Genomic DNA, 26,639 nt, shown 5'->3' with positions numbered 1-26,639 from the left:
CCAGTATTCTGGCCTGGAGAATTCCATGGACTGTATAGTCCATGAGGTCACAAAGAGTCAGAGACGACTGAGTGACTTTCACTTCATTTCACGATGTTTTCCCAATATGTTTATCTCCATTTTTAATCGGGAATAAAACAATGAGAAATTACTCTCCCCAAATCACATGCTTATTAACTAAATTCTGGCTCTTAAAGCACCTCTTACAGCTCATAAATTGAGTTATATAAACAAAAAGAAGTTGCAATGAAAAAGAAAAGTCTAAGGGCAAGTTAACTTAGAGGACCTTTCAGTGTTTATCTGTCCACCCGTAGGATAACTTCCGTTTTTCTAGTGACCAAAAGAGGTACTGTGGATAGCTGTTGGCTGAGATTTGGACCTCTGTTGACCCATTGGGAAAGAATGATGCAATGGTATTTTCCATGTACAGTGCCATATACAGGCAGCCTGTCCCAGAGGTCATGAAATGGCTGCTCAAATTCAAATGCTTGAAACCCATGGTCTATTGCTTACTTAAAATATACACAGTAAGAAGGAAAGAGAAAGACAGCATAGTTTAGCACACTTACAACAGGGTAAAGGTGGGGTGGAGAGACCTTACTATCCAAGTCTTGAGTTACTGCGAAGTCGCTTCAGTCATGTCTGATTCCTTGCAACCCCATGGACTGTAGCCCACCAGACTCCTCTGTCCATGGGATTTCCCAGGCAAGAATACTGGAGTGGGTTGCCATGCCCTCCTCCAGGGGATCTTCTCAACCGGGAGACTGAACCCGCATCTCTTCTATCTCCTGCGTTGGCAGGTGGATTCTTCACCACTAGGGCCATCTGGGAAGCCTATACAATGCATTTATGTCCTATCTTTCTTACTTCCCCTTCAGTCTGCCCAGTAGACCAGTGCAAGGACCAGAATTGAGGATGAGCAACGAATTTCACCAGATAGAAGGTGTCTGAACAAATACACGGATGCTCTGTATACCTAGTCAAAACTACAGCTCGCCTATAGGGAGCTGTATCTACTATATCTACTGGGCAGCTAGCCGATCATGTGGACCAAACTGGATTTCACCAATAAGTAGTCATTTTAAGACTTCTTGAATACAGGGTTTCCCAGGCACATTTGGTTGTTTGATACTTAACTGGCCCTCCAGCCCTTTCTATGTTGACAAGCATAGCCTGTACTCACTTTGTCTGTAACCTGTTTTACCAATTCTTTGCTTTCATATTTAGTTTCATCTACTCTTTTATACTCTATAGTAGGATTGAGTATTCTTAAGTAACAGCAAGTATATATTATAGGTCCTTTCAGAATAATTCTTTACATGTTTTCAAATAGTAATAGAATTGCTGTTGCTTGATATTTTCTAGTATCTTGCCTAATTTCTTTGAATTCTTTAATATAAATCTCTCTTTATAAAAGTTTCACAATCTCTAATTTCTATTTGCCATTTACCATCTCTTGTTCTTTGCTTCTTTTTGAAAGTTGTTAAAAAAATAGTTTGGGCTTGAAAGATTCCTTTAAAAAAAAAAAGATGGGTATGTTTTGTTCCAAGAATTACCACATCAGCCGAGTGTAGAATTTCTTTCTAAATTTGTTTTCAAGGAAACACGCGAGCATATGCTTTTGGAGCTCAACAAGGTAAGGTGCTTACATAGCCCTTAAGAAAGCATTCTTTTCTCAAAACACAGACTAATGTGACTTGTGACAAGCATGACTCTTATGATGGATATTTGGTGAAGTATGATTTTCTTTTCATACAAACCAGGTCTCTATTAACATGGTTTCCTCAAGTCCACTTCTCACTTTCAAATCCTCTAGGAGTTGACACCAACTGCCCATTTTGACACTCGCTCATTAATTTCCTTTCAATAGGACGATTCTCTCAGCTGTTGTGGCAATTTACGGTTTTGCAAACTCTTCTGGTATGGCTCTTTGTTGACTATTCTTTCTGTGTTCAGGAGACGGTATAACACCAGGCCCTGCAAGTGTGTCGCAGAGTCATTAGTGTAGTTTACCATCTGTTTCATTTCCACTCTCAGCGAGGGAGACTTCAGCTGAGCCCTTAAAAAGTCAAAAGAACAGAATCAGTTAGTTCTCTCCAGCAAGACTGAATGGGCTTGATATCAGGTAATCCATGCCAGTGCTTTCTTTCCTAACTTGCACTGTTCCACACACCCAACCTGACTGGGTCCAATAGATCTCTAATTTACAGATTTTTTTTTGTTTTTTCCAATTGGGAGGTGTGTGTGCACACATTGTGTGAGGGAGGTCATTTCCCTGCCATGACTGGAAGCACTCACAGAACCCAGGAAACAGAGAATGATTTTTGTAGCCCCTTGTGAAATATGAATGACCTTGCTAATTTCTGTTCATGATTGGGAAACCCTCAGTACTTTGAGAATTAAAGAGCATAAAAATGAATAATAGAAGGAAAAGCTGCAGAAGAGTACAGTATTTGTTTTGTGATAAAACGAAGTGGGACTGACTGTACGACTTTTCCGTGGTGCAAGCTCTTTTCTTGTGTGTTGTTTTGCTCTGGGTTAGTGAGAAACAGCACGTCACCAGGAAAGAATGCAAGAATCCAGGGCTACTTTACACTTTACCAGTCTGTTGTTCTGCTCCTGGAAATGTTTGTATTTGATGTTTTCCAGAAGGTAGCAAATGTGTGTGTGTGTGTGTGGCTGCTATGCTTAAAGATAAGTGTAATGTGATATTCGATTGTTTTATTTTACCTTTGTATTCAAATCAGTGAACATGGTTTAATCTTTCAGATTTTGTTTCCTCTTACAATATAATAACACTAAGAACATATGCCGCTTTAACTAAGTAATTTCAAGCTATTCATTCATTAATGTTCCCTACATGATTCTACAACAGCTAGACTTCTTATGTTTCAAACTTTATTTTTACTTCTTAGAGTGTTTGGTATTTTATATAGCTTTCTAAAGCTCCCAGAGCAGAATTTTTTCTTTAATCTTATTCATTTCAATTCACTAAAAAGCTTTTTTTTTTTTTTCTGACTTTGAAGAAAATCCCAGTCTTCTCTATGGAATAAGTTATCTTTTGAAGATTAAAGTGATGATTAAAATCAGCTTTTGGACATATGATAATACTATAATACTATTTTTGGCAGTGGTATGTTACTTAAAATGTTTTATAAATGCATTATCTTAGCAATAACTTCAACCACAGGAAAAAATGAAGCACGATCTTATAAGATTAGTGTGAGATTTCCTGAGGGTGCAGTAATTTAGCTCTACTTTCAGAAGTGGGCAGCAAGACTTTTCTGGGGCTCTGGGGCTTTTAATAGTCTATCTAGAATAAAGACAAATAATGGAGCCAGAGGAGGAAGGAGAGGGAGAGAGGCAGGGGGGGAGAGAGGGAGAGAGTGGAGAGGGAAAGGAAAAGCCAGAAGGGGAAACGTAGGGCTATAAAATCATTCTGAGTTCAGAACTGACCACGTGGCTTCTATCAGAATCTACTCTTTTTATAAAACAGCTCACAACGTTTTGAAAATCAAAGGCCTTAGCCCAAATCACGTCTTTTTAATTGTATGCTTCCTTGGTAATAGAATCTGGTGAAAAAGCACAGAATCACAGGAAACTTGGGGGCACTCGATTTTGTCTAGTACGTTCCTATTTCAAAGTTTATGACTGTAAGAAAATACTCACAAGGGACTATGTATGGAGTGCGGATCATCAGGCGATTTCTATTTTTCACAACTGCCTCTTTTCCTATGTCTCATATTGATTACAGTATTTGCTCCTGTGTTTATTCATAACCAAGCTCTTATCACATTGCCCTCTAGTGCTTATTTGCTCATGTAGTCCACCCTGGAGAGCAGGAACTATGTAATCATCAGTGCTTAGAAGACTACTTGGTGGAAAGCGGGTACTGTGTAAGAGCTGCTGAGTGAGAATTGTCAAAACCCTCATCGTCTTCCCTGAGGTGAAATAGCATCTTTCCTTATCAGATACTTGTTTCTTTTATTTCTATTTCTGTTTGTGATTTGGTGCTTTGCCCAAAACATTGTGCATCCAGATCAGTGAAAGATACAATGCTCATCTTATTTTAGTAGAAGTTCCTGGAAACTTTATGGGATAATAGGCACTCTACTTAAAAAAAAAAAAAAAAAAAAAAATATATATATATATATATATATATATATATATATATATATAACAAGCTTTATTTTTGGAGCTGAAATTGCTAAGCCTTGGATACTGCTGCTGCTGCTGCTAAGTCGCTTCAGTCATGTCTGACTGTGTGACCCCAGAGACGGCAGCCCACCAGGCTCCCCCGTCCCTGGGATTCTCCAGGCAAGAACACTGGAGTGGTTGCCATTTCCTTCCCCAATGCATGAAAGTGAAAAGTGAAGGGAAAGTCACTCAGTCTTGTCCGACTCTTCCCAACCCCTTGGACTGCAGCCCACCAGGCTCCTCCGTCCGTGGGATTTGCCAGGCAAGAGTGCTGGAGTGGGGCGCCATCGCCTTCTCCAAGCCTTGGATACTAAATCTAAGTGACTAATTGCTTAGCCTGACTGTCACAACCAAATTAGAGAGCATCAATTTGTGTTTAGGCACTCGTGCTACGTAAGAAGACATCATGGTAATTTATTGGCCACTTGTTTTAGAAGTATTGTTGGGTTGCTTGTTCCCAGTCACCCAGTTCCTGAATACCTGGTCATCCTCGTTGTTCCTGGCTTCCGAGTCATGAGAGTCTCCCAGCCGACCCTGACAGTGAAGGCCTTGGGACACGTGGTATCTTAGTGCTGGCCATTCTCCTGGACACTCTCCAGTCGCCACCATTTCACTTCCTGAACTTTACTTGTTCAGAGGTGCCTGGGTTCCTGAGGTAGAATAGTATGGAACCCACTGGAACCAGTAATCCTTAACTCCCCTCTGTATCCTTCAACTTTCTTCTTAATAAAGTCTTAGCTTTATACTAATAAAAATATTCTAATTTACCTTGAAATAACTTAATTTTGTACAACACTTTTTAGTCTAATATTAACACTTATTTTTTTTTAATGGTATCTTAAATGTTTCATATCATGTAACACACGAAAGGTGACTCAGACAGTAAAGAATCTGCCTGCAGTTCAGGAGATCTGAGTTTGATCCCTGGGGCAAGATCCTCTGGATAAAGGAATGGCAATCCATTCCAGTATTCTTGCCTGCATAATTCCATGGACAGAGGAGCCTGGCGAGCTATAGTCCATGGGGCTGCAGAGTCGGACACGACTGACTAACACTTTGACTTTCACTTTGTCTTCAATACATTTGCGACAACTTTAAAATGACCACAGTAGTCTGTATAAGGTGCTGTTGAAATAATCAGGCCTCAATAAACTTCTTAGTAGAGCAGACCTCTCCTTTCATGTGACTTAATTACGATCTTTTGATGAACTCACTTATTAAATATTTTTTGGTAAATTACAGGTAATTCAGGCCTAAACTCTGAGAGTGAAATGGTCATACTTCTAGCCAATGGCATTAACTCCCAAACTGTCTTATTAAATAGCTTCATGAAAACGTATTTGTTTATGGCTGGGCTGGGTTTTCATTTCTGCTCGTGGGCCTCCTCTAGTTGCTGTCACTGGGGGGGTCACTCTTCGCTCTGGTTCCCAGACTTCTCAGTGGCTTCTTCTGTTGCAGCGCACAGGCGCTAGACATTTGGGCTTCGATAGTCGTGGCTTGCAGGCTCTAGAGCCCGGGCCTCAGTAGTTCCGGGGCACCGGCATAGTTGCTGTGAGGCGTGTGGAATCTTCCCAGTCCAGGGATCGAACGCCTGTCTCCTCCATTGGCAGGCAGGTTCTTTACCACTGAGCCACCAGGGACGCCCTAAAGTTCACCATTTTAAAATGTGTCATTAGGCGGTTTATAGTATTTTCACAAAGTTGTACAATCCTCACCACTATTCCCATCACCCCAAGAAGAACCCTTGTACCCATTAGTAGTCACGTCCCATTTCCCACTCCGTTCCTGGCAACCACTAATGAACTTTCTATGGATATGCCTATTTTGGATATTCAGTTTAAGTGGAATAATTGCAATATGTCTGGCTTCTTTAGAAACCATGGGTGAAATGGCACTTCACTTAACCTTCTCTGATCAAGGTTTTAAGACTTTCACGTCCTCCAGGCAGCATGCAGCCTGAACAATAAGATGCCTGCCTGAGTTGTTTTCCAGGAACTTGGAGTCACCTGCATCTAGTCCAGGCTGAGCCAAGAGTCAGCTGTGTCTAGTTGGAGCTGCGCTCCATAGGGCTAGAAAGGACCGCTGACCGCTGGTCTGGGCATGCGTGGGCATGCGGAGGCATATGCGCACTTGTGACCTTTAAAATGTGCAGAGGCCTGTAGCTTAGTTACGCCAGTGCTGTACAAAGATTCTCTTGGCTTCTCCGGGATGATTTGAGACCTATTTGCCCATCTCCTTGCTTTGCTGCAAACCTCGGCGTCTCACCGTTTTGGCTTGCTGTGAGTTGTGTGAAACAAACCGGTGAGTAACACCTTCACTTAGCGTAAAGTTTTCAAGGTTGATGTTTGAATAAATACTCCATTCCTTTTTCTGGCTGAATAATATTCCATTGTATGCATGTACCACATTTATTTATCTGTTTTTTTGGCTATTATGAATAATGTTGCAGTAGAAACTTAAATGTGCGACTCTGTGTGTGGAGCCAAACTGGTACCATAAGAAAGCCTTCACAATGTGGTTAGTTGATAAATCTTTTAAGTCTCTATGGTTCCTCCTCTACAGCTTTATATCTTTTCCAGATTTTTTTTTAAAGAATTGAGTCATTTGTCCTGTATGGTTTTCCAAACACTGAATTTTGTTGATAGCATTTTGGGGCATAATTTAACATGTTTTTCTAATGTTTATAATTTCATCAATTGCTAGCTGGATGTAGATGCTTGATTGGATTCAGACTCAATGGGGGAGACAGGGCTGGCAAGATTACATTGTACTTTTTTTTATTCTACAAACCTGTCTCTCTTTCTCTTTCTCTCTCTCTCTCTTTTTTTTTTTTTTTTTTTACCATTAGCAGCCATTCATGATCTTTGCTTAGATACATTACGGAATGAGAGGTTGTGATAGTCTGTTATTTATTAGCTAGAATATGGTATAAAGAAAAAAAATCTGCCCTCAAATATTTTGTTTTAAAAGTGATTTTTATTTTACTTTCTGATATTTCATTATTAGTGTAAAAAAATGCAACAGATTTATCTGTGTTAATCTTATATCCTGCTACTTTGCTGAATTTAACACTTCTAGTAGTTTTTGTGTGAAGTCTTACAGAGTCTCCTATTTAAAGTATTGTATCATCTGCATATAATGACAGTTTTCCGTCTTCCCTTTCAATTTGGATACCTCTTATTTCTGGCCTCACCCACTCGACGGACATGAGTTTGAGCGAACTCCGGGAGTTGGTGATGGACAGGGAGGCCTGGCTGCTGCTCTTTATGGGGTCTCAAAGAGTCTGACACCACTGAGTGACTGGACTGAACTATTTCCTCTTGGATACATTTTGTTTCAGGGACATACTTGTTAGAATTCTTATAAATTTTGGAGAAAATGTAAATGTTTCAACATTTGGTTAATATGACCCACTTGGCATTAGAAGTTGGTGTTTATCCTGAGAAGGTGAAATTATTTATGATTTTTTAAAGGAAATTAAGACCAAAGGAAATAAGGCATGGAACATACTAAGATTTATTCACTCCAACATCCATCTTGGTTTATCGCAAGGGGGTTAAATTTGACATGATTTCATCCCCCCCCCGGCCGACAGCCAGTTTCCCTGCATCATTTCTGAATAGCAACATATCTTTTCTTCCTTGGTGGGTGATACTTTCTGATATATTAAAATCTTATGATGTGGCCTGTATTTGAAAACTTGTCTGTTTCATTAGGTATTGCTTCTTATATTAGTTACACACTTCAACTTTATTCTTATAAAATATTTTAACATATGAAAGGAAAGTTTTCTCATCACTCTTAATCACAAAAGTTTATTTCTGTTATTTATTTTTTCAGATGTTTTCATAATGTGAACTTAAGATGTTTTCATAAATATGAAATAATCTAACACTTAAAGATTTTTAAGTTGCCATGTTAAGCTTATGAAGTAATTTGAAAATAATCTTGTTTTTTATAATAGGCTTCCCTTACTGAAAAATCTGATCATATCTTAGGTTTCCCTGTTCTATAGTTTTCTTCAGAAGTGCCCTCTGAGGTTAGCCTTTGTACTTTATGTTTTGGATGTTATCAGTGAACTAATTTTTCCCATTCTTTCTTATCACTCATTAATTGGTTGTTATCCATTTTGAATATTTATTTTGTGGTCACTTGTATTCAAGAACCTTTATTAAAGCCTTTCAGTCTACTGATTTATACCTTCTAGGTATGCAATATTTTTGTGTCCAATAATGACAATTTTGACTTGTTATTTCTGTTTTTCTTATTGCTTTGGTTAGATAAGCAGTATATATTTTTGGTACCTGATTTTGATGAGATCTTTGTCTCTCAAATCTTTCTCTAGTGCCTTAGTTATTTAAAGCCTGTATGTATTTTTCATGCAATTCCCATTTATTTAGTACTGTTAAGCCACACTGAGGAGTGATCCCGAGATACATGTGTCTCTGTCTATTTATCTGTCTTCAGAAAGTGAGGCTGAGTCTCTCTACTTTGTGTCTGCCCCTGAGGAAGGGCAATGCTTCTAAGCCTGGCTGGCCAGTAGGACCCTGACCCCTCATGACCCGCTTCTCTTCCTCCGACTTTCCTGGATCTGAGCGGTGCCAGCTCCTGGCTTCTCTTCAGCCTTGCCCCACCTGCCTGCTATGATGCGATGCCTCCTCTCGGCCCACCCGCGTGTGTCCTGCCTGCTGGACTCGCCACCTGTTGCTGCTTACTGTCCTCTCTGGCCCTGGTAGCTGCCTCCGTGTGTGTACAGATTGGCAGCTGAGTCCAGACTTGCCTCTGCATCTCAGCACCTGTCTCACCTCGTGGAATATTTGGTTCCAAGTTTCTTTTGAAACTGTGTCTCCCTGCTTTTATAGTCTAATTAGTTTTGATGGAGTCTTTGGGGGGGGTGGGGAGAAAACGTGTTAAATGGAGTAAATATAATGTAAAAAAAAGAAGTTTGAGTACTTTGGGTGTAATATTCCAGTGGCTGTTGAAATATGTTGAATTTCTATAAGTGGTCCCCAAGTTTTATGTTTTGAAGGCTTACATGCTTTTAACATGCTTTTAGGAAGTGAGATGTGTGTTGGTATGCACACAATATAAGGATATTGGCCATTAACTTTGCTGGTTACAAACTGCTGTGTACGGGGAAATCATGTTTGTTGAAGTGTCTATAAGACGAAAAATACTGTTGAACTCGTTTTTAGTATGTTGTCCGATTGTACAGAATTCCTTTATGTCACTTTCAGTTGTTCAAAGGATTTTTGTCTGCATACTGTTAAGATCTTAGTTTCATTCTGGGTAACTGGTGATCCTGAATAAACGATAAATTACTGTCTGCTCATTGTCCCTGCTCCCCTACTTGCATTTATCTTTGATCCAGTAGTGCTTGTTTGCTCCTTGTTAAGATATTTTAGCAAATGGAGATTGGTAGGAAAATACACTGCCGTGTAGGCCACGTTATTTTACTTCTTCTAAGGGAAGCTTTCCAGTTGCATATATTAGTTCAGGCTCATCTCATACAGAAGATGATGTTATACGAAATGCAATGAGGTTAAAATTGTGAGAAAAAGTTAGCCCTTATTCACAAGCAGCTGACCATCTAGGAAGAGGGGGAACATGAGTGGAGGATAAGATCTGTTGCGAATATAGGAGCTAAAGCATGGTATTGATAACGTGTAGGGTGTGTTAAGGCAGGAAGTATCATAGTTTGGCTTAGGTCTGGAAAATTGGAGTAAGATTGTGGGAAAAACACTTTATGAGTTTAACTTAATAGGCAATGTCAGGCTGCCAAATGGATGGGTAAAATAATAGAGCTGAGAGCTAGGGAGAGAAATCTGGCAACAAGTTCCTGAGATTTGGGAAAACAAACAGTACATCTTGGTTTGGATCAATACATATTGGAGGAGGCAGCAAATTGCAGAAAGAATATCAAACTTGATGCTTGAATTCAAAGAGTAGCACTGCCACTGGCTGACCATATTACATGAGTAACTTGCATAAAGGGGCTTATTTTAGATGATATCCAGAAATGTCTGTTCCTGAGGATAAAAGTAATGAGAGTTCGTATATATGTTCTGTGTCCAAATAGGTGAGATCAAAGCTACTGTGCATCTGGTGGTCTCTAGGTAATACAGTGGTGTGTGGTAGCCGATGTTATAGACTCTAAAGTCAGATTTCCAGTTTCAGTTCTAGGCTGTTTCACCTACTTGATGTGTAAACCCAGGCAGGTTATTTAACCTTTTTTTTTTTTGCTTTTGTTTTCTCATTTGTAAAAGGCAAATCATGATACCTACTACCACGAATTGTCAGGAGATTAATATTTATAAAATCCTTAGAAGAATGCTTGGCACATAATGATTCATTAAAGAAAACTGTTATTATTCATGGTAAATAGAATTGTAAGTCTATGTCATGCAAATGATTCCTATTACAATTCTAAGTGTATCCTTTAAAATATAAATAAGTAAAAACTCTGAGGTAATAGCCCAGAGACGTAGATGTTGATCCTGTTAGTATGCACCAACTTTATGAATGTGGTACCCTTAGACTGATGAAGCTCTGTTTTCCACTATAAGAGTCCAGCAAGTGGATTCATATCTTCCACAGCAGTTCACCTGAAACTATAAATACTAAGTGAATACGAATATAGTTTTTAGTGAACTATAAATACTAAGTGAATAAGAACTAGTGAATTCTGCGGAAAGCACTTGCAGTATGTCAGGTTTTATTTTTAATGTTAAAACACTGATTGCTAGTCCTTTGGGAATGGAGTAAATAAAGTAAACATTTCTCTTCATATTGCCCTCATTCAAGCAGATGAGCAGGATACTTTGATAGATTAGTGAAAACAGTACATAAATATTTATGTCATTGTAATAAGTTATGAAAGTTTAAATTATACTCACACTTTTAAAGTTATGAAATATTTCAAACACAAAACTTTAAAGAATAATATTTTTTATTCATTACTTAATTTTAACAAATCTCTGTGGCCATATAAGCTTTAGACTTTAAAACAAAATTTACAAATGTGTTTGAAACCCTTGGGGTCCCCTTGATTTCATGGCAGTTCATCTTCCTCCCCGAGTTCCTCCCATGTCAGAGGAAATCACGATTCTGATGCCCTTACATTACTATTTATGATTTTACATACATACTATAATCTGTTAACCCATTAAATATGCACTGCTTGTATTTTAAAAACATATGAGTAGCTTACTGTAAATATCTTGATAATTTTTTCATTATTCTATTTTTAATCAACTTTATTGAATTATAATTTACATGAAAAAAGCATTCATTGTATGTATACAACTTAAAACATTTTAACAAATAAATATACCTGTATAAATAACACTCTATTCAAGATACAGAACTTTCAGCACCCTCCAAAAGTTCCTTTTTGTCCATCGCAGTCAATTCCCCACATAAACTCCACTCCAGGTAACCACTGATTTGATCTCCATCACTATAGATTAATTTTACCTGCTCAAGAACTACATCTGGGAGGGAGGTGGGAGGGGGGTTCATGTTTGGGAGCACATGTACACCGGTGGTGGATTCATGTCAATGTATGGCAAAGCCAATACAGTATTGTAAAATAAAATAAAGTAAAAAAAAAAAAGAACTACATCTAAATGGACTCTCTTCCAGTATGTATTCCCCTATCTTTGTCTTCTTTTCATTCAGTATAATGGTTTTGAATATTTTTCCTGTTCTCATATGTATCACTATTTCATTTTCTTGTCAAAAAATGCCACAACTTAATTGCTCATTCCTGCTGGTGGGTATTTGGATTCTTTCCATTTTTGGCCATTGTAAATAAAGTTGCTAAGAGCACTATTAATACAAGTCCATTTCTGGAAATATATTTTAACTTTCCTTGGATAAATGAGTAGGAGTGGCAATACTGAGTAATATGGCAATAGGGTATTATCTTTGTAAGAAATGGTCTGTGTTTCAGAGTAGTTGGACCATATACCATAGCAGCTTCTCCGAATTTGTACTAGCATGACTTGATATTACCTGTCATTTTTCACTTTAATTAACTTTATTAGTATGGTTACTTCATTCTGATTTTCATTTGCATTTTCTTGAGGACTAATGGTGTTGAGCATCTTTTTATGTATTGTCCATTTGTGTGTGTGTTAATCTGTAAATGTACATGCATTCTGGATACCAATCCCAGGACTTGTATCTTGTCACATTTGTGAATATTTTCTCCTATTCTCCCAGACAGTGGCCTGACTTTTCATTTTCTGCATAGTCTTTTAAAGAGCAGAATGTTATAATTCTGATGAAGTACAATATATCAATTTTTTCTTTTATGTTCTATTTCTTTGTACTCTAAGACATCTTTGCATGTCCCCAAGTCAAGAGGATTTTATTAACTTTTTTCTTAGAAGCTTTATAGTTTAAGCTTTACATTTAGGTCTGTGTTGAATTTCAAGTTAATATTTGTGTGTGTTATATAGGCTGGGGATGAGGCTGAAGATGAAGACTAATGCTTTTCCAAGTGGGCACCCAGCCATTCCAGCACTATTTATTGGGAAGACAGTCTTTTCTCCACTGAATTACTTTGTCATCTTTGTTGACACCTAACTGACCAGCTCTGTGAGAATCCGTTTTTTAACTTTGTATTTTTTTTAATAGAAATGCTATAGATGTACACATCAGTGCAGTGTAAATCACTCAGCAGTGTTCTATTTGAATACTTTGGCTATTCTAGTTTATTTTTTTTTGCATCATTTCTATATAAATTATAAGCAAGTTTTCTAGAAAGATTTCTAGAAAAAAAGCCTTATGGGATTGATACTCCATTTAATCCGTAGGTCAGTATGAGGAGAACTGATGTTCTGAGTTCATGGACATGCATTATAAAAATTGTATTTAAGCCTGCTTCAATTCATATCAATATTGTTTCTAGTGTGTGTTTCTTACAGATACTTTGTTAAACTTATTCTAAGCATTTCATGTTTATGGATGCTATCCTTAAGGGCATTTTTAATTACCATTTCCAGTTGTTCAGTTGTCAAGATAAAACTGATCTTTTTGTATCTTGATCTCATATTCTGTAATATGTTTTAAAGCTATTTATTATGCATAGTGATTTTTGTAGTTTCCTCAGGAATTTCCTCATAAATAGTTACACGCATATGGACAGTTTTGTCTCTTCATTTACAAACCTTTTTCTTGCCTTAGTGTAATGACTAGGAACATCAGTACAATGTGGAATAGAAGTTGTGAGTGCATACTCAGCTGCTCAGTCATGTCCGACCCTTTGCAACCCCATGGACCGTAGTGTGCCAGGCTCTTCTGTCCATGGAATTTTTAAGCCAAGAATCTTGGAGTGGGTTGACATTTCCTACTCCAGAGATATTCCCAGAAGTTGTGAAAGTGGGCATTTTTGCCTTTTTTTGCTCTTAGGGTGAAGGCCTCTAATATTTCACCTGGTGACTCAGGTGGTTAAAAGTCTACCTGCAATGCAGGAAACCTGGGTTTGATCCCTGGGTCAGGAAGATCCCCTGGAGTAGGAAACGGCAACCCATTCCAGTATTCTTGCCTGGAGAAACCCATGAACAGAGGAGACTGGTGGGTTACAGTCTATGAGACCACAAAGAGTTGGACAAACTGAGCTACTTTCACTTGACATTAGCTGTAGCTTTTTGTATTTGCCCTTAATCAGATTTAGGTGGTACTTTGAGGACTTAGAATATGTTGTTTCATTGTCAGTTGGCTTGCATTGTTTCTAAATAGAAGCCAGGATATTTTCTTATCTTGAACTCCTCAATAGGTCTATTTTCTTTGTGAGGTTTACAAATTTTATCTTTATCATTGGCTTTCAGTGACATGATTATGATATGCAGCTTCCATCTTTACTAAATGTGGTCTCAGGTGCATCTGTTAAGCTTTTATTATGTTTATCTGTGATAATGGACACAGCAGAGGAATTTAGAATCTTAGAGGAATTTATAAGGATTAATCACGTATAAAAGTAGTATATGGGTGTAAAAATATTCTAAAAAGTTTCTAATTTACTAAAATGAGTTCTCAATCTAGTACTTTTAGTAAAAATGAAAATAATTCAAGCTTGCAATTCTAAAGAAACAATCCCATTAACAAGGGAGAATAATGCTTTTCATTTGGAGAAGGAAATGGCAACCCACTCCAGTGCTCTTGCCTGGAGAATCCCAGGGACGGGGGAGCCTGGTGGGCTGCCGTCTATGGGGTTGCACAGAGTTGGACTGAAGCGACTTAGCAGCAGCAGCAGCCAGTACTCTTGCCAGGAGAATCCTATGGATGGAGGAACCTGGTAGTTTACAGTCCATGGGGTCGCAAAGAGTTGGACACGACTGAGCGATTTCACTTTCACTTTCACTGTCTATTGAATTAATTTTATTTTCAAATGACTGTATTGCAGACTCTGATTTGGTATGTCCATTTGAAACATCTGAAAGGGAAATTGTCTTCATTTGTTTTCCAAATCATATTTTGTTATTTGTATACATGTTTATCTGTTCACTTTAATCCAGGCATTCCTTGGGAATGCTCTTAATCATTCATGAAAAGAAAGCATCACTGGTCTTATTTATCAGAAGTCAATATATCTGCTGTAATTTTCTCTTTAACGTGTGCATGGGACATATACAAGTGTGGAACTAATAGCGCGAGGTGCAATACAGTCGTAAAGCGGGGTGCGTTAGCTTACTGATTAGCATGCACACTGCGCAGCCGGGATAAAATATTGTAAAAAATTATCTTTGTGCGATTCCTTGTACTTTCTGAAACACTTTCATATGTGTGGTCTCATCTATTCCGTAGAACATCTTCATGAACGGATGGGTATATGAGTTTTGATTCCAAATGGTATCTTTATGCGTGTTGATGATGTCATTTACCACACAGTATTAGTGATCCTAAGAAGGCAAGCCAAGATTTTGCTTTATAAACATTTTTATTCCACATTTTCACTTTTTAGTATCAGGCAGTTGAGAATTTCAGATCATTTTGTGTTCCTGGCATCATCAAAATTTTTACTATGAGTTTTCTAAAAGTTGGCCTACAAAAATGGACCTGTTCCAATAATGTCATGACGTAGAGAGTGCTGAACTTCAATTTCATTTTTAAAATCTAGTGTTTGATACCAGATGTGAAGATTGAATTTGCCATCTCCTCTACAAAGAGGGCAAGGTTTCATTAGCTTTTTCAAAAGACTTATTATACATTTCACCTATGAAGTGAAAGAAGAAAATTATGCATTTTAAAGCAGCATGAATGTAGAGGTGATACTCACAGCTGCTCTCATTTCTGACAAACAACTCTGAGAGGCTCCAGTTTCATTTGGTTCAGATGAGACACATGTTGCTCATTTATTGTACATATCTTCAATGTATTTTGACAAATCTGATCTAAAAATACAGATGTTCCTCATTATTTTAATTTGCACTTAGTAGCCACCTATAAAACTTGGCTGTAAACTAGCCTTTTTTCACAGTATAATTAAGAGAAAATTTAGCTATCTTTAATATGTGAATTTCAATTTAGTTTCAGTTACACTTTTGTGACCAACTAGTGAACAATACACTTAACAGGTGCTCTGTTACAGGTGTTTTATATATAATGAAGACGAATCTTTTTAGACATGTTTCAGATAATTTCAGGTGGAAATAAAGTTATTCTAATCCTGTCTTTTAGAGATTTGTTATTCATTGTATGGCCTGAAATCAAACAGCAATATAACTTGAGTACTTTCTAGAAGTGATGCGTCTTAGGTCTTATCCTAGACCTGCTGAAGTAGAATCTACATTTTAACACAATCCCCACGTGATTTGTATGCGCAGTAAAGACTGCTAAGTGCTCTTTTAGAGGAGGCTTTGTTGCAAAACTTTGTTTTATATGCATATACACATGGGTCAACTCTATTCTGGACTCTGCTTTATATAGATACTATCGAAAATGGACTTGCTTGTGGATTGAACTATTTCTTTTCTTATTTAATACATTTAAAAGTAGACTTCCAGTATGTTCCACAGGTCTGTCTTCCATGAATACAAAAGTTCACATTCATAAGTAGTGGCTTACCACACGTTTTCAATGAGTGACACATGAAGCAAATTGAAGAACTTCTCAATGCCAGTTTGAGTATTTTAGAGTTCTCATCATTTCTTACTGTTTTCTCTAACTTTATATAGAGTAAACTTTCTGGTTTACTTTCTGGTTGGAACATTAATATATTTATTTACACACTCTTGCCATTAAAAAGCAGAAAGCGGAATTGCTGGGAAAACTAAAGGATTTAATTTCTTGAATGATAAATTCAATTTTTAAAATTATTTACTATTTTTGAGTACCTTGGGAAATGGTCATATATTACTTATTATTGTAATTATATATAATATACTTCATGTTAAGATAATCACTAATTATATCTTAATATATGATACAAAATCAAATTGTTTATAAGGACCTCTGAAATCATGCTGCAAAGTAACTCAATTCCTTAAAATTCAATTTTATTGGCCATTACAGTTTCTATATATGTATTCCAGCAGAAATAAACATACTATGATTCTTATCATAGAAGAAATAAAATAATACTATTTTCTGACCCTTAATTAAAATCTATGACAATAATTTCATATAGTTCAAAACTTAGCACATTGTTGCTATCTAACAAAAGGAGGGTGAGTTATTTTCTTTAAAAAAAATCTCTAATATGCTACGGTCTAGTTAATTTTTTGTGTTCCATTCCAGCAAATGTACTCCTCAATAATCAGCCTTAGGAAATGAAATAAAGACCATTTTATGTAATCTATTCAGAAGTGTCTGTTGGCACCACAGCAGCATATCATGGGTTTTCAAACTTGAGACACATTACCTTTTTATTACTGTTTTCATACATTTCTGCTGAAAAAATCCTTCAAAATTGTTATTAGGTTGAATACATATCTATGGACAAATACTGATACATTTAAACCAAACAATATAGTGGTACAGCTTGTTCCTGAAAACATACAGATATAGACAGGGTAGAAAAGTACCAGACAACTTCGTATGATCAATTGCACGGTTTAATTTTTCCTTCTGTTTTTTCAAGCTAAATATTACAGTGCAACTGAAATAGCCCTAAGTGTATCCGAAGAGCTACTGTGTGTTGTATAAAGGCTAAGTAATCCGGGGAGTGTCAAGGGGTTACTGTCAGCTGTTCGAGATCACGAGATGGTATCTCAGCACTCATAAAACAGAGGATTCAAAACACAGGAGCATACATGGAAGTGCAGATCATTAGGACAGTCCTGGAAGTTATCCACGAGAAAAGTCAACACCCTGGAGGCCAGAATAACACTCCTGAATCAACATTTACAGCTTTTGTTCAAGAGTGAATCCAATATGTAGGGAAAATTCACATTGAAACGTTAAATATAATTTTATATTTGACTCATTCCTCAAATACAGAATGCTTCAGAAATCTCTGGGGTATCTCTTCTTAAACAATTTAAGTTTATAATGTTCTGTACAAAACAGACAACTATCTTGAATTAGCTATTTCCTAGGACTATTCATTAAATATAAGTTTAGCAAGGCACAGTAAGGGCAGCATAGAGATTTACTTAAGGCTATACATTTCAAATCAGAAGAATAAGGGGATAATTTTGGCCCCTGGGGTTTGAAAATATCTTCCAGTTGTAATCTTTGGTCTGAATATTTACATGGTGGTTTCTTCCCATTCAAGCTCAACATCACCTATAACATAAAAACATGCCGTAAGAGAGAATTAAAGTTAACAGTTCAGAAGATTTAAATGTTTCATGATAAAAATATAATGTACTTAGAAAGGCTATTATCCTAACTTGGATTAGAGAGAAATTAAAAATTGGTATGTTTGCTAGCCAAGCCTCTAAACCATTTTCAGTGAATGGTGATTATTGAATTAATGCTCCTGTTATAGGTGGTAAACTCATAAGTTGATGTACAGTGCCTCTGTTTACCTTCCATGGCATCCAAAGAGTCCATCTTCTGAAGTGCCGAATAGTTCACAAAACAGATGAGCTGATTATTCCCTTTACTTGATAAGAGATCCAGAACGCACTGATGTAAAAAGATATACTGTGCCTAGACACCAAAGAAAGGGTGGTTAAATAAATAGATGGGGTGGGGATTCTTCTTACAAGGAGGTATACTTTTACAGTTAAAAGTAATAATGAATTCGACAAATGTTAAACAGCTAAGTTAAAGGCACAGAATTTACCAAGTATATAAATGATTTTCTATCATTTCAAACATAAGGTTTGCTGAACTCCTGTGGGTTTTTTTAATAGCTTCCAGGTTTTTGTTTTTTTTTTTTAGTACTTGTTATTAAATACCAATTTTTCATATGTTCTTTCTTGCTGTGATTATAAAAACTAAAAAAATTATATTATTTAAATTTGTTTATGTTTTTGCTTTTGGGCATGATTAATTTTTCTTATACTTTTCTTGTTAGAATGGCTTTTGGAATGTAGATGCTAAATTTAGTTTCAAAAGCTGTCACCGAAGGCACGTGTAGAGTATGGTTAACAATTCTGTTAATCACCCAACATTTGGCCTACTTAATGTCAAGGATCTGGTCTCTGTAAATACAAGGCAGTTGACCGTTGAGATATCCAAAGATGCGTAACATTTCATCTAAAGTTTGGAATAGATTCAGTACCACCTGAGTTCTTTAAGTTTATTCAATATAACTCAATGACCTGTTAGCATGTCTGGGTTTGGACTTTTCCAAAGGTTAGTTAAGGTTACAATCATAGAAAAGCACCCTCATTTTCACATAGGAAAGGCACCTGAATTTAAAGGAGTATAACTAAATGTTTAAGATAACACACATAACACACATAACTGATTTAAATAGAATGTCCTCTAAGTGACCATCTTAAGTTATGTCTATTGCTCACTGTACCTGAAAACCTTTTTCGAATTATACTATTGAGACAGTCTTCAGAAATTGCTGGTCATTATCGGGAATACCTATTTCTTCGCGGATTACAAAATGTTTGCACAGACGTCTCGTCAGTGGAATGCCGGTTCTGTGAGGACAGAACTCTCATCTTCACTGCTATATTCCCATTGCTGGTAATAGTGGCTGGAATGTGGTAGTTGCGTAATGAATGTTTGTTGACTTAGCTTCGTGTAATTGTCACAGTTAGTCGATCTTTCCCATTTAAGGACAGGCTTGATTTGGAGAGCATACGGAAGACATTCGAGATCAAGTTTGTATGTAAGAAGGATGATCAAGTTACATAATTCAATTTTGGTGAGAAAGGAAGGGTAATAAGGGAATAAAAATTCTATTAAAATTGCTGTTAACGTTCTTCTCAAGGTAATTCTAAAAGAGTATTTTAAAATGTACATCACACAGTGAGTAGCACTATTAGCAGAAATATATTGACATGATATAGTTTCTTTGAAAACAGCATTCATGTACATTTATGATTTCCGTTATTAAAAAAAACACACATTTGAACTTGAAGTCACATTTGATATGCAAAACTTCTGACTGTCCGGATCTCATCTTCTCCACTGGAAAGAATGATGGGTGTAAACTCTGGCAGCAGGGCAGGCTGAGCTCCATGGGGCAGCGCTACATGTTCCAAGATCTCTCTGCAGTGGTGTGTTATTGCCAAAGAGCCAGTGAAGAATTCAATTCCAGTTTCTACCCTAGATAGTCCTGTTACCATAAGAATTAAGTTTTTCTGATGTTCGGTTTTCTCATCTGGGGGATCAGAAAGGCTATGTTATAAGATTTAAGGCCAGCCAGATAGATAGATGATAGATAAATTGATCAATTGCTCGATCGATCTGGCAGCAAAAAGAAAAACTAGGCACCAGAAATAATTCTTTTTTCTTCTTCTTCAGGAGTTTACACCAGTCAGTTTTCAAGAGATCCAGAGCAGGAATGGGATTTCATCCAGACTAACCTTATTTGAGGCAGGAATAGTATCTCAGGATATTATCTCACTGCAGAGTATTCTCTGAGAAGGCTCTTTCAGATCTCTTGGGGCTGCTGTGAACTGTGGCTTGGTACACAGTGAAAGAACTTTTGGTTCTCCTTGCGTAAAGCCCTCGGGTGTCTTTTCATGGTGCCATGCTGCCGAGGTTCCCACCTCCCCACCCCTGGCCATGGTTACTGCAGTCTGTGCTGAGACAGCGTTCTTCACAGACGTTGGGATCATTCCCAAGTGCAACATGAGAAAATAAGAAACCACTCTTGTGCAAGGCAATGCTGATTTGTAAGGACTGGAGCCAAGGTGTGGTCATTTCCCTTTTTTTCATCACAGAGAAAAGACAGTAGAGACCTTCGCTTCTGGGAACAAAGTCAGGTAAAAGACAGCTAGCTGTGCATACCATGTTTTAAGCAGGGGTCTGAGAATTGTGACTTATATGGTTTACAAAGTGGAGGCTAATTATTTAGTAAACATGGATATACCTTAATTTTATGACTTCTTATGGAAAGGGTGGAAGTGAAAGTGTTAATCGCTTAGTCATGTCCAACTCTTTGCAACTCCATGGACTGTAGCCTACCAGGCTCCTCTGTCCATGGGATTCTCCAAGCAAGAATACTGGAGTGGGTAGCCTTTCCCTTCTCCAGGGGATCTTCCTGACCCAGGTCTTCCGCATTGCAGGCAGATTCTTTACCATCTGAGCCACCAGGGGAAGGTTATCTATCCATATTTTTATGGATACTGATGATGTGCCTTGTGCTCAGTTGTGTCTGACTCTTTGTGACGCCAGCCAGGTTCCTCTGTTGAATACTGGAGGAGGTTGCTGTCTCCTCCAGGGGATCTTCCCCATCCAGGGATTGAACCTGTGTCTCCTGCATTGCAGGAAGAATCTTTACCTGCTGAGCCATCAGGGAAGATGAAGATGCATTTATCTCAAGTATCCCAACTAATGTTCATGACTTCTTCCTATTGATTCAGTGACTTGTATCAGGATTTTAATGACCCGCCCCCTCTTTTATGCCAAAAAGCAGTTGGCACAACTCTACTGTCAGACATTCACTGCAGGCTGGGCATTTACTGCACGCTTGGTGCTTTCAGATACTTTCTTTTATTTAATACTGACAATAAAATCGTGTAACACAGCTATTTGACAAAAGAGAAATAGCTTAGAGAAGTTAACGAAACAAAGTCACAAAGCCAGAAATGAGCAGGACTGGAATCTGAACTCAATTCTCTGACTCCAAAATCCATGCTCTTTCCATTCCCCTACGCAACCTACAGCAGTTTCCTCTGGCTGGTTATTCCAGCACAATGGATGAAGTTTATGTATGAAGTGTATATGGAATACTAAATTGTGTGAAATTATTCACAGGCATTCTTGAACACACTTGTTACAAAGTCTGGTTCCACGAAGCTGTACAGCATGACAAAACCCAACTTTTATTATTTGAAGACTGAATCTACATCTTGATCAGTGCCAAGAATATTGCTTGCCATGTACCTGTGTACACCTAGGAACATGGAGGAAAATGTTACCTATTTATCCTATTCTTATGTTCTAATAATCACTAATAGTTGTATTGATATTGAAGCCCTTAAAAGATCCCTGGATAAGAACCAGCTACAAAATTTGTGGGGCTCACTACAAAGTGAAAATGTGAGCTTCCTTCTTCAAAACTGGGGCTTCCCTGGTGGCTCAGATGGTAAAGAATCTGCCTGCAATGCAGGAGACCAGGTTTGGAAGATCCCCTGGAGAAGGGAATGGCTACCCACTCCAGTATTCTTGCCTGGAGAGTTCCAAGGACAGAAGAGCCTGATGGGCTACAGTCCATGAGGTTGCAAAGAGTTGACTAACACTTTTCCTCAAAAGTAATAAAGATTTTCAAATCAGTGACAGCAGGCATCAAATCAAGTGCAACGCCCTTTTGAGGGTGGGGACCTATGAGTTTGAATAGATTGCATACTCATGAAACTGAGCCTGGCCATAAGTCCCAGTCCATTTCTAAAGTTTTGTAAGGGAAGAGTGATGCTTCATTCATGTGTCCCCTTTCAGCATTTAAAGGAATGTATATGGATGACAGGACCTAGTTTTACCAAGCCAACACATAAATAAAGTGGCTTTAAAAGATTCCTACAAAAAGACTCAGGGTCATAGATATTATTTATCAGCAAAATACACATGAATGACAAGAAAATGGCAGGACTGATATTTTTCATACCTCTAGAATAACCATCTTATAGCCATTCTATGAGGTGAAAGCAACAATGTAATCAGATCTCTCAGTGAGCTCAGTTCAGTTCAGTCGCTCAGTCGTGTCCGACTCTTTGCGACCCCATGAATCGCAGCACATCAGGCCTCCCTGTCCATCACCATCTCCCAGAGTTCACTCAGACTCACGTCCATCGAGTCCGTGATACCATCCAGCCATCTCATCCTCAGTCGTCCCCTTCTCCTCCTGCCCCCAATCCCTCTCAGTATCAGAGTCTTTTCCAATGAGTCAACTCCGCATGAGGTGGCCAAAGTACTGGAGTTTCAGCTTTATCATCATTCCTTCCAAAGAAATCCCAGGGCTGATCTCCTTCAGAATGCACTGGTTGGATCTCCTTGCAGTCCAAGGGACTCTCAAGAGTCTTCTCCAGCACCACAGTTCAAAAGCATCAATTCTTTGGCTCTCAGCCTTCTTCACAGTCCAACTCTCACATCCATACATGAGCATAGGAAAAACCATAGCCTTGACTAGACGGACCTTAGTTGGCAAAGTAATGTCTCTGCTTTTGAATATACTATCTAGGTTGGTCATAACTTTTCTCCCAAGGAGTAAGCGTCTTTTAATTTCATGGCTTCAATCACCATCTGCAGTGAGCTAGATACTTATAAAAACAATAAATAATTTAAAATATATATTTTGGGACCATTATTGAAACAGAATTATTTTCTGCTAAGTATTTATTTTATCTTTTGAAAATACCTAATGATAATATAAGTTTTAGTCACTTTGTTGAGTCACTCAGTTGTGTCCAACTCTCTGTGACCCCATGGACTGCAAGCACACCAGGCTTCCCTGTCCATCACCAACTCCTGGAGCAAGTTTAAACTCATGTCCATCAAGTTGGTGATGCCATCCAACCATCTCATCCTCTGTCATCCCCTTCTCCTCCCACCTTCAGTCTTTCCCAGCATCAGGGTCTTTTCTAAGGAGTCAGTTCTTCACATCAAGTGGCCAGAGTATTGAAGTTTCGGCTTAAGCATCAGTCTTTCCAATGAATATTCAGGACTGATCTCCTTTAGGATGGACTGGTTGGATCTCCTTGCAGTCCGAGGGCCTCTCAAGAATCTTCTCCAGCACCACAGATCAAAAGCATCATTTCTTTGGCGCTCAGCCGTTTTTACAATCCGACTCTCACATCCATCGTGTGACATGACTACTGGAAAATTCATAGCTTTGACTATAATATGGACCTTTGTTGGCAAAGTAATGTCTTTGCTTTTTTTTTCTTTTTTGAGATTCTTTTTCAAATTTAATTTTTAATTGAAGGATAATTGCTTTACAGACTTTTGTTATTCTCTGTCAAACTTCAACATGAATGAGCCATAGATAGACATACAGCCCCTCCCTTTTGAGCCTCCCTCACATCTTCCTCCACATCCCACCCCTCTAGGTTTTTACAGAGCCCCTGTTTAGTTTGCTGAGCCATACAGCAAATTCCCATTGGCTATCTATTTTGCATATGATAATGTATATGCTGTCTAGGTTGGTCATAGATTTTCTTCCAAGGAGCAAGCGTAGTCTTTTAATTTCGTGGCTGCAATCACCATCTGCAGTGACTTTGGAGCCCTGAAAATAAGCTCTGTCACTGTTTCCAGTGTTTCCCCATCTATTTGCCATGAAGTGATAGGACCGGATGCCATGATCTTCATTTTCTGAATGCTGAGCTTTAAGCCAACTTTTTCACTCTCCTCTTTCACTTTCATCAAGAAGCTCTTTAGTTCTTCATTTTCTGCCATGAGAGTGGTGTCATCTGCATATCTGAGGTTATTGATGTTTCTCTTGGCAGTCTTGATTCCAGCTTGTGCTTCCTCCAGCCCAGCATTTCTCATGATGTACTCTGCATATAGGCAAGGCTGTGGTCCTAGTGTGATTAGATTGACTAGTTTTCTGTGAGTATGGTTTCAGTGTGTCTGCCCTCTGATGCCATCTTGCAACACCTACCATCTTACTTGGGTTTCTCTTACCTTGGGCGTGGGGTATCTCTTCACGGCTGCTCCAGCAAAGCACAGCCACTGCTCCTTACCTTGGATGAGGGGTATCTCCTTACTGCCTCCGTTGCTGACCTTCAACGTGGGATAGCTCCCCTAGGCCCTCCTGCGCCTGCGTAGCCACTGCTCCTCCGGTTGCTCCTCCCGGCCACAGGCCCAGGCCTCGGGCGTGGGTGGCTCCTCCCAGCTGCCGCCCCTGGCCTCGGGCTTGCAGCCGCCTGCACTCAGTGCTGCTTTATGGACTATGCCAAAGCCTTTGACTGTGTAGATCACAATAAACTGTGGAAAATTCTGAAAGAGATAGGAATAGCAGACCACCTGACCTGCCTCTTGAGAAATCTGTATACAGGTCAGGAAGCAACAGTTAGAACTGGACATGGAACAACAGACTGGTTCCAAATAGGAAAAGGAGTACATCAAGGCTGTATATTGCCACCCTGCTTATTTAATTTCTATGCAGAGTACATCATGAGAATCGCTGGACTGGAAGAAACACAAGCTAGAATCAAGATTGCCGGAAGAAATATCAATAACCTCAGATATGCAGATGACACCACCATTATGGCAGAAAGTGAAGAGGAGCTAAAAAGCCTCTTGATGAAAGTGAAAGAGGAGAGTGAAAAAGTTGGCTTAAAGCTCAACATTCAGAAAACGAAGATCATGGCATCTGGTCCCATCACTTCATGGGAAATAGATGGGGAAACAGTAGAAACAGTGTCAGACTTTATTTTGGGGGGCTCCAAAATCACTGCAGATGGTGACTGCAGCCATGAAATTAAAAGACGCTTACTCCTTGGAAGAAAAGTTTTGACCAACCTAGACAGTATACTCAAAAGCAGACATTACTTTGCCGACTAAGGTCCGTCTAGTCAATGCTATGGTTTTTCCTGTGGTCATGTATGGATGTGAGAGTTGGACTGTGAAGAAGGCTGAGAGCCAAAGAATTAATGCTTTTGAACTGTGGTGTTGGAGAAGACTCTTGAGAGTCCCTCGGACTGCAGGGAGATCCAACCAGTCCATTCTGAAGGAGATCAGCCCTGGGATTTCTTCGGAAGGAATGATGCTGAAGCTGAAACTCCAGTACTTTGGCCACCTCATGCGAAGAGTTGACTCATTGGAAAAGACTCTGATACTGAGAGGGATTGGGGGCAGGAGGAGAAGGGGACGACCGAGGATGAGATGGCTGGATGGCATCACGGACTTGATGGACGTGAGTCTGAGTGAACTCCGGGAGTTGGTGATGGACAGGGAGGCCTGATGTGCTGCGATTCATGGGGTTGCAAAGAGTCGGACACGACTGAGCGACTGAACTGAACTGAACTGAACTCTGCATATAAGTTAAATAAGCAGGGTGACAATATACAGCCTTGACGTACTCCGTTCCTAACTTGCAGCTAGTCCATTTTTCCTTGTCTGCTTCTAACTGCTGCTGCTTGACCTGCATACAGATTTCTCAGGAGGCAGGTAAGGTGGCCTGATATTCCCATCTCTTGAAGAATTTTCTACAGTTTGTTGTGATCCACACAGTCAAAGGCTTTAGTGTAGTCAATGAAGCACAAGTAGATGTTTTTCTGGAATTCTCTTGCTTTTTCCATGATCCAGTGGATGTTGGCAATTTGATCTCTGGTTCCTCTGTCTTTTCTAAATCCAGCTTGAACATCTGGAAGTTCCTGGTTCATGTACTGTTGAAGCCTAGCCTGGAGAATTTTGAGCATTACTTCGCTAGCGTGTGAGATGAGTGCAGTTGTGTAGTAGTTTGAATATTCTTTGACATTGCCTTTTTTGGGGATTGGAATGAAGACTAACCTTTTCCAGTCCTGTGGTCACTGCTGAGTTTTCCAAATTTGCTGGTATATTGAGTGTAACACTTTCACAGCATCATCTTTTAGGATATGAAATAGCTCAGCTGGAATTCCATCGCCTCCACTGTATTTGTTTGTAGTGATGCTTCCTAAGGCCCACTTGACCTCTCATTCCAGGATATCTGGCTATAGGTGAGTAATCACACTATCATTGTTATCTGAGTCATTAAGATCTTTTTTGTACAGTTCTTCAGTGTATTCTTGCCACCTACCTTAATATCTTCTGCTTCTGTTAGGTCCATACCATTTCTGTCCTTTATTGTGCCCGTCTTTGCATGAAATGTTCTCTTGGTATCTCTGATTTTCTTGAAGAGATGTGTAGTCTTTACCATTGCATTGTTTTTCATCTATTTC

The 26,639-nt window shown here is 38.7% G+C and overlaps 1 protein-coding gene and 1 long non-coding RNA gene across 2 annotated transcripts in view; one reads left to right on the top strand and one right to left on the bottom strand.

The window, feature by feature from the left end:
• LOC138437224 (uncharacterized) overlaps positions 1 to 26,639 on the top strand; it is a 90,499-nt gene that overhangs the window by 7,701 nt on the left and 56,159 nt on the right. The gene's annotated exons all lie outside the window — the stretch shown is intronic.
• PTPRQ (protein tyrosine phosphatase receptor type Q) overlaps positions 16,684 to 26,639 on the bottom strand; it is a 275,808-nt gene continuing 265,852 nt past the window's right edge. The window contains exons 46-47 of the mRNA XM_069584123.1: positions 18,177 to 18,300; positions 16,684 to 17,931 (exon numbers count right to left, since the gene is read on the bottom strand). Of these exons, the coding sequence (XP_069440224.1) occupies positions 17,894 to 17,931; positions 18,177 to 18,300 (162 nt within the window). The 3' untranslated portion in view covers positions 16,684 to 17,893. The remainder of the gene's footprint in view (positions 17,932 to 18,176; positions 18,301 to 26,639) is intronic.

The sequence above is a fragment of the Ovis canadensis genome, chromosome 3, assembly GCF_042477335.2.
Source record: "Ovis canadensis isolate MfBH-ARS-UI-01 breed Bighorn chromosome 3, ARS-UI_OviCan_v2, whole genome shotgun sequence".
Classification (NCBI taxonomy): Eukaryota; Metazoa; Chordata; class Mammalia; order Artiodactyla; family Bovidae; genus Ovis; species Ovis canadensis.
Note: the sequence above shows the minus strand (reverse complement) of the source record. Positions and strands in the feature narration are given on the sequence as shown.